This window comes from Plecotus auritus (assembly GCF_963455305.1).
Source record: "Plecotus auritus genome assembly, chromosome: X".
NCBI classification, from domain to species: Eukaryota; Metazoa; Chordata; class Mammalia; order Chiroptera; family Vespertilionidae; genus Plecotus; species Plecotus auritus.
The window spans coordinates 11926543-11941473 of NC_137784.1; the positions used below are offsets into that span (position 1 = coordinate 11926543).

The 14931-nt window shown below is 48.4% G+C and overlaps 1 protein-coding gene and 2 pseudogenes across 3 annotated transcripts; all 3 read right to left on the reverse strand.

The window, feature by feature from the left end:
• Positions 1–2085: 2085 nt before the first annotated feature.
• Positions 2086–3201, reverse strand: LOC308239491 (testis-specific serine/threonine-protein kinase 1-like; the record flags this gene model as incomplete). The annotated part of the gene is made up of 1 exon (XM_080652290.1): positions 2086–3201. The coding sequence occupies one exon, from the start codon at positions 3199–3201 to the stop codon at positions 2086–2088; it is 1116 nt and encodes a 371-aa protein (XP_080508416.1).
• Positions 3202–7781: 4580 nt separating this feature from the next.
• LOC308239493 (protein CDV3 homolog) lies at positions 7782–8151 on the reverse strand (annotated as a pseudogene). Its single transcript has one exon. The product of its transcript is annotated as a protein CDV3 homolog (transcript).
• Positions 8152–9557: 1406 nt separating this feature from the next.
• On the reverse strand, positions 9558–14633 carry LOC308239494 (protein phosphatase 1 regulatory subunit 26-like; annotated as a pseudogene). Its single transcript has 3 exons — positions 14614–14633; positions 11587–13385; positions 9558–9618 (listed from the first exon to the last, which is right to left on the reverse strand). The product of its transcript is annotated as a protein phosphatase 1 regulatory subunit 26-like (transcript).
• Between the last annotated feature and the right edge of the window lie 298 nt (positions 14634–14931).

A 14931-nucleotide genomic window follows, 5' to 3' on the forward strand; every position in this document is an offset into this window, starting at 1 on the left:
GTGGTCTCATGCCTCATGGTCTCATCTGATAGGGTCACGGGACCAACCCTGGTACCGCATGTGAGAAAAACTAGCCAGTGTGTGAGAACCAGGAGGTGGCACCACCAGGGGAGACATCTGTAATACTCCCAACAATAAAGATTTTAAAAAATACTGTATGCCTGGCCAGTGTGGCTCCCTGTTTGAGCATCGACCTGTGAACCAGGAAATCAGGTTCGATTCCCAGTCAGAGCACATGCCAGATTTGTGGGCTCCATGCCCAGTAGGGGGCGTGCAGGAGGCAGCCAATCAATGATTCTCTCTCGTCATTGATGTTTCTCTCTCCCTCTCCCTTCCTCTCTGAAATCAATCTATATATATATATATTACTGTAATATATATATATATATATATATATTACTGTAATATAAAGAAGACATGAAAGCAAAGTAATGTTATAAACTAAATGCATTCTGGGATAAGACTACAATGAATTACCAGATGTTTGCACCTGAATTGTTTATTCTGCAACAGCTGTTGGTGTAGTCTGACTAGCGGTGTTAAATCAATGACTCGGATGCAGATAACGCTAGCAGCATTGACACTAGAGATAGGATTTTTGTGTAATTATAAACAAGTCTTGGAAAGCCTAGAACAAAACAAATGATTAATATAGTCTTCCATCAGTTTATTTAGTAAATACCTTTCTGTTTCTGGAAAATCCATTCAAAAACTAGTTTATTTCTCTATAAAATGGAGTTAGGGAGGTTCAGATATTACATACAGGTTTTAGATGCAGGGTTTTCACCCACATGAAGATCGGGACCAACATTTGAAAGTCATGCGAGAAACATCAAAGGTCTTCATTGCACAGGATATCGGGCTTCTAAGTTCAAGTGTACACCTCCCCCCCGCCTTACTGTGACAACAAACCCCTCCTGCAGAAATGCCATTGTGAGCCATAGGGGCCGGCTCCACTCCCATTGACAATTACTGGCTGGGAGGAGCAAAGGGGAGATAGGAGAGAAGAAATGAACTTCTCTCAGCTCATGATGGGCAGAGGGACCTGCAGTACCACAAGGACAGTCACCCTCAGCACTTTCTGGGGCTGTGCTGTCAGCCTGTCTTGGAGGTAAATTATTCTTTGACAGCATCCACTTTTTGTCTAAGTCCCACTATTTTGTCCCTTTACCATCAGCCTTAGAGTCAACAAATTTTTTAAATATTTAGAAATCTATTTTTATAGGTTTAATGTTCTCTTTGGGCCCCAGGTAGATTTCTGAAAATGGATTTAACACTTCCTAAAATGTTTATTATCTCACTAAAATGTTTGCATACTGTGGACCCAGCAATTTCACCTCGAGAAATGTATCATAAAAAAAAACACATGGTAATAATTTTTTCCATATGTGCACCTTTTATTGACTTTGTTCATGTATGTTACAGAGTTCTTGTATTGCCAAACCATGTCTTAGAATTGAAAGAAAGAAATGGTATAATGGACAGCCTATCCACCCATTACATATCATACTCTAAGTTCCACATTCCCATCTCAGTTCATTCCTTAAAACCATAACAAAATTTTGCTGGAAAACATGCTTTTCAGGGAAAATATGTGGCTCAAGGTACAAGAGATTTGTTAAGATTTTTGGATTCCAAATGAAGTGTTCAGTTTAACCAACAATCCCTTGTTTCTCGCTTAATCATCCAGTGTCTCTTGGCTTGTGCAGCAACTCACCCAAACACATCAAAAGGCAGGCATCTTGCCTGCCACCTCAAATAACACCAACATTATTGGTCAGAAAAAGTTGGCAGCTACAAGCCTCCAGCGTGCTTGGGTTTGGGGTGATCCTATGCATTCCTACAGTACTTGGCGAGAACAGTTTGAGGCCTTGCCCTGCTGCATCTGGAGCAAGGTAATAGAAGTTGCAGATAGTCCCTTGCTCCCTTCCAGGTCTCGGTGTGCTGGGCACTGTGGATCTACACTGTCCCATGGTAACCACTTGCCACATATGGTTAAACTTAAGTAAAATTTTAAATTCGGTTTTTATTCCCAGCTGTGAAGTCCGCCTCATTTCCTGCCAGCCCCCAGACCCTGTGAGAGGCTCACTGGGTCTTTGTATGTGGGCACTTCGAGGAGCAACCTTCCATTGCTTCATTGCTCAGCTGGCCAGTTGTGCGGGCGATGCCCTTGATATCAAACTGCGCGGAGACTGGTCCTTCCACCATCTCCTCCTGGGGTCTTGACTCTGACATCACCTGAGGCAGTGCCTCCTCCCTGGGCTCCAGGTGGTTGACAGACTTCTTGTCAGAGCTGGGCTCAGCGGTCTGCAAGGGCTTGGTGCTCTGGACGCTCGCCCGCTCCTTGCTGACAGTTGCGGGGGACAGGGCCCGGGGCTTGGGCTGCATCCAGCAGTGGCTGAGGATCTCATCAATGTGCAGCCGTAGGGTGACATCTGGTTGCAAGATGCGGTAGATGAGGTCCTTGCACTCCTTTGTCAGGTGTTTCGAACGAGGAAAGTTGACACGGTGCTCCTTCTGGATGCGCAGCATCTTCTTGATGTTGGAGTCATCGTAGGGCATGGAGCCACAGACCATGATGTAGAGGATCACGCCCAGGCTCCAGATGTCATAGACCTTGGGCTGGTAGGGGATGCCCTGCAGAACCTCAGGAGCTGCGTACGCTGCTGACCCACAGAAGGTCTTGCTCAGGGTCAGTCGGCCGCTGTCATCCCTCAGACAGCGCTTAGAGAAGCCGAAGTCAGACAGTTTGATGTTGAAGTCCTTGTCGAGGAGGAGGTTCTCGCACTTGAGGTCTCGGTGGACAATGTCCAGATCATGGCAGTACTTGATGGCTGAGGACAGTTGGTGAAACTTCTTGCGAGCATCATCTTCATGCAGGGCTCCTTGGTTTTTGATGAAGTCGAGGAGATCGCCCTGGACCCCGAGCTCCATGATAATATAGACCTTTCCCTCTGATGTCTCAAAGATCTCGTAGGTCTTGACAATGGAGCGGTGATTTAACATGATCAAAATCTCAATTTCCCGGGGAAGGAATTTCTCCAAGAAATCTGCGGGGGCTTTCTTGCGGTCAATGATCTTGACTGCCACATTGAACTTCAGGCGCTCAGAGTATGCAGATTTGACTTTTGCAAAAGAGCCCTCTCCCAAATTTATCCCCATAATGTAGCCTCGTTGCTTGAGAATAGTAGCATCATCCATGGTGCTAAGAACACCCAGCACCTCTAAGGCTGTCCTCTACACACTTGTTAGACATGGGCCAGTGGTGTCCTCATTTACACAGGACGGAGAGTCCTCTGGGCTGGCTGGGCCTGCTGTCCTTGCCCCCTGAAGGCCCAGGCTCTGGGGTGGAATGTTCAGTATTGTCTCCCAGGTGACCAGTGGGTGAAGTCATAAAGGAAGAGTGCCCTGCCCTAGCCGGTTTGGCTCAGTGGATAGAGCATTGGCCTGCGGACTGAAGGGTCCCGGGTTCAATTCTGGTCAAGGGCACATGCCAGGGTTGTGGGCTTGATCCCCAGTAGAGAGCGTACATGAGGCAGCTGATCAGTGATTCTCTCTCATCATTGATGTTTCTATCTCTCCCTTTCCCTTCCTCTCTGAAATCAATAAAAATATATTAAAAATAAAATACAAAATAAAGGAAGGGTGCCCTGGGGGAACAGGCTCTAGATTGAGCCACTGGGACTCGGAATCCCAGAAGGCTGGCCAGTGGGCTGGAGCCTACTGAAGGCCTGCACAGAGTGGCCTCGCACTTGGCTGGACCTGGGGTGGGGTGGGGGCTATGGGGACACATTGGCCTGGCCATACCTCCAATCCTGGAGCCAGGACTGCTTGTTGAGCAGTGGGGCTGGTTACTGCACTGGGAAGTCCAGAGTGTTTGTAATAGTCCGGGTCCCAGCAGGAAACAAGAACACTCCGGTTGAGGCAGTCTGAGGGTCTCATAAGGTCATAAGTTACGAAGGTGGGAGCAGAGTATATAAACCTCAATGTTAGTCACACTCCTGGAAGAGAGAGGGATGATCCCTGGCATCTGGGAAGGATAGTATAGAGAGGGCGACCTTGAAAGAGGCAGGACTGTAGGTGGAGGCCACAGTGACTCCCACAGGCAAGGAGCTGGGGAGAAATGTCCCTGATCTTTTCTCCCTTCTTTAGTCCTGGAATCCTTCCCTGTGTCCACACAGGTGGCCTGTGGGCCCTGCAGCAGATGGAGCAGGGTGGAAGTGGGTCAGGAGGGGCAGAGCCTCCAAGCCTGGGGTCACTGCCTTTAGGAAGCCAGGGCCCTGCCCTCTCCTGGCTGGTTTGGCTGGACTCTTCACTTCCCATACTTCTCTGACAGTGACCCCGCTTGGGGGACAGCTGGCAGGAACTTCTGCTCTTGCTGTGTGTTCCCTTCGGGGGATCTGAACACCCTGCAGCCTTGGCAGGGCTCCTGGAATATCGGGGACTAGGGCAGAGCTGGACCTGGATCCCACATTGAGTACCAGCAGCTCCTGGAATGCTCTGAGGATGTGCCAGTGGAGGAGTCAGTATTGGACAGGGACCAGTTTCTGCCAGCAGTGGGGCCCTCCACTGTGACAGTCCCTTTGTATAGGCAGCTCTGGCCTAGCCCCTTGGTTTCACCTTGGCCATATCTGCCCAGAGGGAGTTGGTGCCTCTCAGATGGCCTAGCTCGGCCAATGGTCTGTGCGCACCAGATAGCGCAGGTACTGCCCTCCTCGGTGCTCACGGGGATGCAGGGTGTTGCACTCGAGGCCCGTGGCAGACAGCAGTGCCTTCCTGCTCAAATTCCTTGTCCAGGCAAACCCAACAGGAAACTGGCAGGTTGGGAGTGGACGGACACCAGGCCTCCAGCCCACCAGATGGGGAGAGAGGCATGGAATCTAGAGGCGGGAGGAATGTCCTGTGTCCTTGCCTTAGTGTAAGTGCTGTTGGGTGCAGTCTGGGGTGGGCAGGATGGAAAGAGTGGTTAGTGTGGTCCTGGCAGGGTCTCACTATACCTTCTTCCTTCCAGGGGACTCAGATCTTTTCTGTCCGAGTGGAGTGAGGGTGGGAGCCCAGGTGTACTAGTAGTTTGTTATTGCCACTCTGGCCACTGGCACCTATAGCAGCCTCTGGCCATATGCGTACTGATTTTCACAACAGTTTAAAGAAAAATAAATGGTTGGCAGGTCTGTCAGGAGATCCTGTAACCCACCAGGAGTCTGATTCCTGCGTTAACACTTATCAAGACTCAACTTCCATAGAAATATGCTCCCATATCAGTATAGTTTTACTCACCCACTTGCTTCACTCTTGCCTGTAATAAGTCTGCAACTCCTGCCATTAGGCAAAGGGATTTATTACAGAGAAACCCAGACTCTGCATCAAGCAGTCACACACCACTTTGACATATTTCTATTGAACCAAAGATACAAAACTAGGAAATTGCCAGACTATCTTATTAGATGGACAGAAACTTTTCAGTAACCCTGGGTATCTTCCTAAAGTTACAGGATTAAAAAATGACTGGATAGTTTAAGCTGTAATTATAAAAAACAGAAGTGTTACATCACCTGTCGTTCACCCCTAATTTTAAAGACACACCAGCCCTGACTGGTTTGGCTCAGTGGATAGAGCGTCGGCCTGCGGACTCAAGGGTCCCAGGTTTGATTCCGGTCAAGGGCATGTACCTTGGTTGCGGGCACATCCCCAGTAGGGGGTGTGCAGGAGGCAGCTGATCGAAGTTTCTCTCTCATCAATGTTTCTAACTCTCTATCCCTCTCCCTTCCTCTCTGTAAAAAATCAATGAAATATATTTTTAAAAAAAGACACACCAGAGGGTTGATAACAGAGCTACCATGGGACAATTGCTACATTTATAGAATGTCTAATAACTTAAAATTTTCAGCATAAGTATATCTGGAATTATCTATCATTGTGAGTTCTGAGATGTTAAGCATTTTCATCCATCTAACTGAGTTCTATGCAAGATCCATGAAACCTAAGTGGGTTTTAAGTTGAGATTCTGCTCATGTTGCTTTGAATTTATAAGAATGGGTCAGTGCATCCCTTGGCCTGAGCAGAAACCATCCTCTTTTCACTGCAGTTAACTTTACGATTAGACCTGATTCCAGGAGGCTATAGCAGCACCTGAAGTAGACCCCCCTGCACCCACTGCCCCTTACATCAAAGGCTATTTGGTTCCCCTCTAGGGATTGGCAATTTCACAATTCTAATGCATATTTCAGGTCACTTACTTAACCAAGCAATATGCTCTATCAAAGAACTTCTTCCAAGTCAAAGCAAAAAAGAAGAAAGAAAGAAAGAAAGAAAGAAAGAAAGAAAGAAAGAAAGAAAGGAAGGAAGGAAGGAAGGAAGGAAGGAAGGAAGGAAGGAAGGAAGGAAGAAAGAAAGAAAGAAAGAAAGAGGAAGGAAGGAAGGAAGGAAGGAAGGAAGGAAGGAAGGAAGGAAGGAAAGAAGGAAGGAAGAAAGAAAAAAGGCATTAATGTGGAACATAGAGAAAGCACAGCTCAAATAAAAAAATTACTAAAAGAAACAGGATTATTCCCTCCCATGCCCCCTTCCCACTTGGTGGACCCAAGTTTCATTGAATTTGTGGTTACCTCAGAATACAAATCAAAGTTTAAATTAGAAATCACAGCCCTACACAGAGTGTCTGAACACATCTGTTCTTTTGAAAGCGGCACCTTCCAGGTAGTCTAATAGCCACAGCCCACTACAGAGAGCGTTCCTGGAGGGTGGGGACAAGACAGGTTAATTAAGGTCACTTAAATCTTCATCTTTTTGCCCAGCTGGTGTGGCTCAGTGGTTGAGTGTCGACCTATGAACCAGCAGGTCACAGTCAGGGGACATGCCCTAGTTGCAAGCTTCTTCCCCAATACAGGGCGTGCAGCAAGCAGGCAGCCAATCAATGATTCTCATCATTGAAGTTTCTATCTTTCTCTCCCTTTCTGAAATATATATATATATATATATATATATATATATATATATATATATATATATAATTTAAAGTCCTCACCAGTTTGGCTCAGTGATTAGACTGTTGGCCCATGGACTCAAGGGTCTCAGTTTCAGGCTCAATCCCTGACCCCAATCAAGGCTCATGCAAGGAGGCAATCAATCAATGTGTTTCTCTCACATGGATGTTTCTCTCTGTCTCTTCCCTTTCCTTCCACTCTCTCTAAAAAAAAATCAATGGAAAAAATATCCTCAGATGAGGATTAACAACAACAAAAATCATCTTTTATAGTAGATCAAAACTCAGACAGCTAATTCTCTGCAGGATTTCTGATAGGTATCCAGCAGAGCTGGATGCAAGTTTTGCATCGCCACTTAACAGCTATAACCTTCTAATCCAGAAGTTGTGACCCACATGAGTGCAGCAAATTTGAGGTACTCAATCTTACAAAGGCTCAGTACCTGAACATAAAAAAGATTTTGAAATGACCACTGGCTGCCATTTTTGTGGTTTTTTTTTTTTTTTTTTCAATCTCCCTAAATTCAATATACATAAAGAGCAGTTGTGACACTTGAAACTTCCATAGTGCAATAGGGCCGGTCACTTATATAGAGGGGTCTGCATTGGTTGCTGTCAGTCCAGCAGAAATCAGATGATAATGTCTGTTCGTGGTGATTAGTGTGGTCTAGTTTCCTTAGAAGGGTTAGCAAAGACCATTCCTTAATTGTGCTGTGTAGTTGGTTTTCCATTTTTAAGCACAGTGTGCTGGTTGTCTAGCTGAAGTTTAAGGGCCTGGTTTTTTGAAACCTCATCTCTGCCTCTAGTTTTGTGTCTTACTAACAACTTCAAAGCTCTTCTCCATTTCTTTATCCTTTTGGCTTTCTACCTTCTTGGCAATGGACTGCGGGGATGGGAACGGTGTGTCGCTGTATGTTTTCTGGTGGCCCTTGTGATGTTTTCCTTGTGGTTAACCCGGCTCCAGGAGGCCTATACACACCATTAGTCATTGCCAGTTCTGGCGTTTCTGTAACGATTGCTAGAGCAGGGGGTGCTTGTATTGGAGCTGTTTTATTCCAGGGACCTGAAGATTTTTCTATACCACCACCACCACCTCCTTCACCTTCTTCCCAATTATCAACTGGATCTTCTCTTTTTTCACTGCCATCTTCTTCCTTTTCACTTATCTGCATTGCTTGGACTGTGAGGCTGCTGCATTGCTTGGACTGTGAGGCTGCTGTAGTCAACCTCTTTTTAAAAATCTATTTATTTTATTTTATTTTTAAATATATTTTATTGATTTTTTACAGAGAGGAAGGGAGAGGGATAGAGAATTAGAAACATCAATGAGAGAGAAACATTGGTCAGCTGTCTCCTGCACACTCCCCACTGGGGATGTGCCCGCAACCAAGGTACATGCCCTTGACCGGAATCGAACCTGGGACCCCTCAGTCCGCAGGCCGACGCTCTATCCACCAAGCCAAACCGACCAGGGTTTAACATCTATTTTTATTGATTTCAGAGAGGAAGGGAGAGGGAGAGAGAGAGAGAAGCATCAATGATAAGAGAGAATCATTGATGAGCTGCCTCCTGCATGCCCCACAACCCAGACATGTGCCCTGACCAGAAATCAAACTGTGACCTCCTGGTTCATAGGTCAACACTCAACCACTGAGCCACACCAGCCGGGCTAGTCAATCTCTTTTTTGCTCAAATTCTTTCCACTTATCTTCATCCTTCCTCATGGTGGCAGCCCCAGGCCCCCCCACCCCACCCAGGCGCTTGCTGTCCGGTTGCTTAGCTCCTTGTTTCCCCCCCTAATTAAAGCACTTGTCTAGGCTCTGCTCCTCCGTTTAGGCCATGACCTTGGCCTTCTCCACCTGGATGGGTGGGGCTGGTGGTGGGTGCAGCCCGTGGGACTCCAATAATGGTAATAATTTGAATGAGGCCATAGCTACACATATGCTCAGCAAGCCTGGTTTATGATTGTAAAAATAAAAAAACCATGTAATTGTGCAACAATAAAGGATTGGTTGAATGAAATCATAGCTACCATGGATTATTGGGAGTTAAAATCAGGTTGTTAAAGCTATTTAATCACCCATGGGAAAGGGTTACAAAATATTAGGTACCTTCTGATCTCATTTGTATGTTTTTTAAATGTGTATATGTGTAGCCAAAATATATCACTGGGAGGTGATATACTGGCTTATTAACAAGGGTTTATGTGGGCTGTATACTTGTAGAATATTTCCATTTAAAAATTTTGACTTATCTTTAGTTTCCAGAATTTCTACATAGAACATGTTTATTTTTTTAAGTAGATTTTTATTGATTTCAGAGAGGAAGGGAGAGGGAGAGAGAGAGAAATATCAATGATGAGAGAGAATCATGGTTGGCTGCTTCCTACACACCCCCTACTGGGGATTGAGCCCACAACCCAGGCCTGTGTCCTTGACTGGAATCAAACCTGGGACCCTTCAGTCTGCAGGCCGACGCTCTATCCACTGAGCCAAACCTGCTAGGGCTGGAACATGTTTCTTTTATAATGAAAAATGATGGTAGTTTAAAAATGCTTTCTGGAAGAATTTCATTTTAGCTATTTGGTAAAGTCCACAATTACCTCTACCCTGTATTTGCGCAATTCCAATTTTAGTTTCCTAGAGGTTGGCAAGTTTCATAAGATTGGCAGGATTTATGACAGTTCAGCCAGTTCTGCAGACCATTGAGTAGGCCTGGAGGATTATCCCCCCTTCCACCCCGTGTACAAAGAGTTTTATTGAGCTTTTAAAACCATGTAGTCATTGAACAGGATTGGACATGAAGCAATACAGGCCCCGGGGAACTGGGGTGACCTGCGAGAGCTCCCTCCTGGAACTTCCACTTGCACGGGCCTGGGGATCGGCCAGTGTGTTTGCTGTTATTTGTACTTTAAAGGTTCTCAGGTCAAAGGCTATGGCTGCAATGTGTTCAGGGGTCATGCTCAGCCTCTCTACCAGGGGTCCCTTATAACAAGTGATGTCCAGAAACCTCTGGATAGAGACCTCAGGGACTTGGCGGGGGGGATGCTGGGGGGTGTCACTGCTACCCCCTCAGGCATAGCCAGGCATTTCCATGCAATCACCCCAAAGTACCAGTCTCAGAATCACTAAAACCTGGCTGTGATGTGAGTGATATGGAAACCACAGAAACTGCAGTCAGGGACGCCCTACAAAATCAAACAGCTGTATTTTCCAAAAATAGTTTTCACAGCACTTAAAAAATGTACAAAAAGGGTACAAAAATCATCCCTGGCCGGTTTGGCTCAGTGGATAGAGCGTCGGCCTGCAGACTGAAGGGTCCCGGGTTCGATTCTGGTCAAGGGCATGTGCCTTGGTTGTGGGCACATCCCCAGTAGGAGGTGTGCAAGAGGCAGCTGATCGATGTTTCTCTCCCATCGATGTTTCTAACTCTCTATCCCTCTTCCTTCCTGTCTGTAACAAATCAATAAAATATATTAAAAACAAAAAAAAAGGGTACAAAAATCATCCCTGGCCGGTGTGGTGTGGTTGAGCATCGACCCATGCATCAAGAGGTCCCCAATTTGATTCCTGGTCAAGGGCGCATGCCCAGGTTGCAGGCTCGGTCCCTAGTAGGGGGTGTGCAGGAGGCAGCCGATCAATGATTCTCTTAGGATCTCATTGATGTTTCTATCTTCCTCTCCCTTCTTCTCTCTCTAAAAATGAATAAAAACATAAAAAAAAAAAAAGGAAATCTAAGGGTGGTGCCTGGTCATACTGTTAAATAAATAAAAGGTATAAATATCATATTTATTAGGACACATGTTAAATAAGGGCATCGTTTCCCGTTAATGTACGTATGTACAGGGCGGTTACAGGGCTCCCGTTCCTCTGCTACCCACAGTGTCACCAATACATGCACAGGTACAAGCACATACATGCGCCATCCACGGATACGCTGGCACCAGGACCTGTACTCACAGCTTGAGGACTTTGCCCCTGACCATGGGCCACTACTGTCCTCCATGGAGGTGTCACTCAGCTCACTGGGGTCACTGCCTCAGGCCTCCTGTTCTCCTGTCTCTATCCACCCTCCATCTATACCTCAGGTCTAAAATGTCCTCGCCTGAACCTGAGTTCCTGCTGTCGTGTGAGCCGAGCACTGCCAGTGCCTTACTCTTGGGCCAGTGCCCACCCTTCTTCTTCATGAGCAAGTGTGAGCTTCCAAACATGGGCCCCTCTGCAGCCCTAGAAGGCGAGCCCTGCAGAGGCCGGCTGGTGTGGCCCCCAGGAGGCGTTATGCCCACAGTGCAGAGCAGCGGGGAGAAGCCTGCAAAGGGCAGGCCTTTCTTGGGGCCTGTGGTGAGGCCGGGCCCCTTCCCCCTCTCACTCTCCAGTTCCCCTTTCCACGCCATGTCCCTGCCTTCCAAGCTCAGCGCCCACATGTTCTGTAGCCAACTCTGGTGGGTGAAGTCACCCCATGGGAGAGAGAAGTGGGCCTGGGGTCACCCTCCCTGTCCCCTTCCGGGCTGTGGCTCCCAGAGGTCATGGGCAAGGCCCCACTGTGCCCACCCCCCCCCCCCCCGCCCCGTGGGCTCTGGTCTTAGTGAGGATAAAGTTTGCTCATACCTGCAGGTGACCCTCTGGCAGACACAGTCCCGCTGGTGCTCCTGGGTGGCACCAGCTGGCCTCTGGACAGAGCAGTGGGGAGGGAGGCCGGCTCTGTGCGGGGCCACCCCTCGCACCAATCCGTAGCTAGCTGAGGGGTCCCCCTGCCCTTCTGGCCCTGTGTGCCCAGGGCTGGGGCCACCACCTTCCAGCACAGTGGCTCTGGCCTGGGCACACTCCCCAGCCTGAGCATGGTGGGAACCCCGTCCTTGCATTTCTAAACCGCTCATGGACTCCCTGTCCGTTTTGGACAAAACCTTCCAGGTATCGAGCTCGATGCTGTTGTCACTGTCTACGGAACTGCTGTCAGACTGAGAGCTGGGGCTGGCGGCTGACTGGTGAAGGTTGTGGGCCTCCACCTCGCTGGAGAACAGATGCCCTTCCCAGGCTCTTTGACCTGATGGGAAGGCCAGGGACGTACTCAAGGGCCAGGCCCAGCCCTACACAGCTTTGTTCTCTCTGTGGGGCTGTAGAAGCTGCTGGAAGGTTTCCTCAGCAGGTCCTCCCTGCTGGCCCTTTTGGACTTTGACAGGCGGCTTTTCAACAAGGGCGGGCTTCTGTCCTTCCAGCCTCTCTGGAGGCCACCTGCTGACCCAGGGCCCGTGTCTCGGTGGACCTTCCTGCACACAGCTCTGGGGTCCCTACACCCACAAGGCTTCTTGAGCTTCCACCTGGATCATAACAAGTCCTTAATGGTGGTGTCCAGGTCCTCGTTGCTGTCCAGTGAGCTACTCCTGTCCTCAAAGCTCTCCTTCTCGTCCACACTGCTCGCCTCCACAGACTTCCCATGGCCCGGCGACACACTGCCCCTCGCATCCAGGGCCACATGTTCATCACCCCACCCGACAGTCCTGCAGGGGAGAGGCTACCCCCTGGCCTGCCCTCCCTTCCAGGTGCCTTGCTGGCTTTTCCTTGGCCTGGCTGTGCTTTTCTCTGGCCAAGGTCAGCATCTGGGGCACCCTTCTTTGCCATCTCTTGTTTTCTTGGGTATGGACGGCCACAGGGTATTGCCATCTCCTCTGCATTTCCCTTTGCAGCTAAGCGACAGGTCTACTGTTTTAGACACAGGGGCCTTGGGGCCACCAGCCTGCCCGTTGGGGCCAGGCAAGGGCAGTGGGCTGGGTGCAGACTGTGGGCAGGTGTCCCTTCTGGCCAGCAAACTCCTGGACTGTGCTTTAGTGCCCAAAACATCTGGATCTCCTGCTCTCGGCTGTCGTCACTGTCCATGGAGCTGCTGTAACCTTCTGAGCAGAAAGGCACATTTGGGGATAAGGTAGCGGGCTGGCAGACAGAGGTCTGTCACCACCCTCCCCAGGGGTCGCAGGATCGTTTTGGAAATGTCCAGGATCCCTTCAGTGCACATCAGCTCCGCAGACATGTCTGCCCGACACAAGGACCGGTCCACAAACTTGCTCTTGGCTGCTGTTTCCAGTGATTGTAAGGGCTTTGGCTTCTTTTAGTGGCTTGGAGGATCGTCAGGCTCAAGGCCACCCAGGCCAAGGTCCACAGCCTTCGAGGTCAATGGCTTCCACTTGCCTGGCATTTTCCTGGGGGTTTCAGACAAGGCAATATTTGTGGCATGGCTCGTGCCATGGATAAGAGGGCCAGGCTACTCCTCCTTGGGCAGGGTTTTCTGCTGTGGGTCCCTGCTCACCTCCTTCCTCTTCCCCAGCCAGTACAGTTGGATGACCTCCTCCAAGTGGTCGTCACTGCCTGAGTCCCCACCTCTTATGGCCTTGTAGATTTTTGTGAGTGGAGAACTTAACAAAGAAAGAAGCTGCAAACTGTAGTGATGAGTGCAAAGGCCACTGAGCACCCGCCCCCCTTACCCCTACCATCCATATTTGCCATTGGACAGTCCACTTTGGTTTGGCCTGGTTGTTCAATTAACAACCTTTGTCTAAGTACTAGCAGCCGTGGGCAAACTACGGCCCGCGGGCCGGATCCGGCCTGTTCGGCTGTTCTATCCGGCCCACGGAGCTGAAAGAGTGGAGGGTTCTCTTGCTCTCCCCTCCGCTCCTTTACTTTGAATTTATATTAGTTCACACAAACACTCCATCCATGCTTTTGTTCCGGCCCTCCGGTCCAGTTTAAGAACCCATTGTGGCCCTCGAGTCAAAAAGTTTGCCCACCCCTGTACTAGAGTGATACAGATTCTGTCTCTTTATTTAGCAGCACTTGGTGGCCCCCAACGATAGTTAACTATTGACTATGAAGATAGTAGTCACCCCTGAACTCATCTGAGTACCCAGCTAACTCATTTCTCAAAGCACACCTGGAAGATGGAGGTTTCTAAAAGTTGCTTTACTAATGAAGACAGCAAGGCACCAAGAGGTTAAAAGATTGGCATATTTACCAAATTCTAGTATAGTGCTTGTATGGGTCAGGCCCTATTCTAAGTGCTTGGCAAATTTTAAGCCATATATGCTTCATGACAACCCTATGACATGAATATTGCCATGATGCTCCTTTTGAAAATGAGGAAAACCAGGCACAGAGAGGTTAGGCAACTTGACCAAGGTCACACAGCTAATAATTGAACCAGGCTTTGAGACCAGGTGGACCGGTTCTAGAGTCCATGTGCTATGCTGCCTCTCCCAAAGCCTGTTCTTAGGTTTCCAAAGGCTGCTTCTGTTTGGGGACCAGCCACAGAAAATGATTGACAGCAACTTTACACAGGAGTAATCAGCCATGATCTGCATGATGGGAGAACAAGGGCAGACTTAGAAGGGTTTGTGATGTGATGCAATTGCTGATCCGATGAAAGCCAGCCCCAGAGTGATACAACCCACAGATGGAAGGAAATCTGTGCCCTCGCTCTTGTTGGGGCACGCAGAAGAGGTCAAAGGCAGCACTAATCCTGAAATACAAATCTGGTGGCTCAGCTGACATTCTCTCAGCTTGAGCACACCCATATTTCAAGAGCACACTTCTACGTTGACAAATAGAAAGAGATGATCATAACCCACCATTATTCTCACACTTTACCATGGATTCAGGAGACCCATGTTTCCATGAAAACACTATGGCACCTCTTTCAATGAACTTCCCTTGGGGTTCTGTCATGAGTGAGTACATCTTGTCTTCCATATTTACAAACTGCATTGCTAATGTTAAAATCTTTTTTTGATATCTCATTGTTCCTAGGACAAAGGTCTAAGTCCTCAATGAGGTCTAAAAGGACCAAGATGATCTACCGCCAACCCTGATTCCATTTCTCAAAAGCGGCTTTGATCTGGGACTGTACTGGGCCTGCCCTCCTCCTGTCCCACAAACCCCACCCCCACCCTGGTTAGTCAGTGCAGC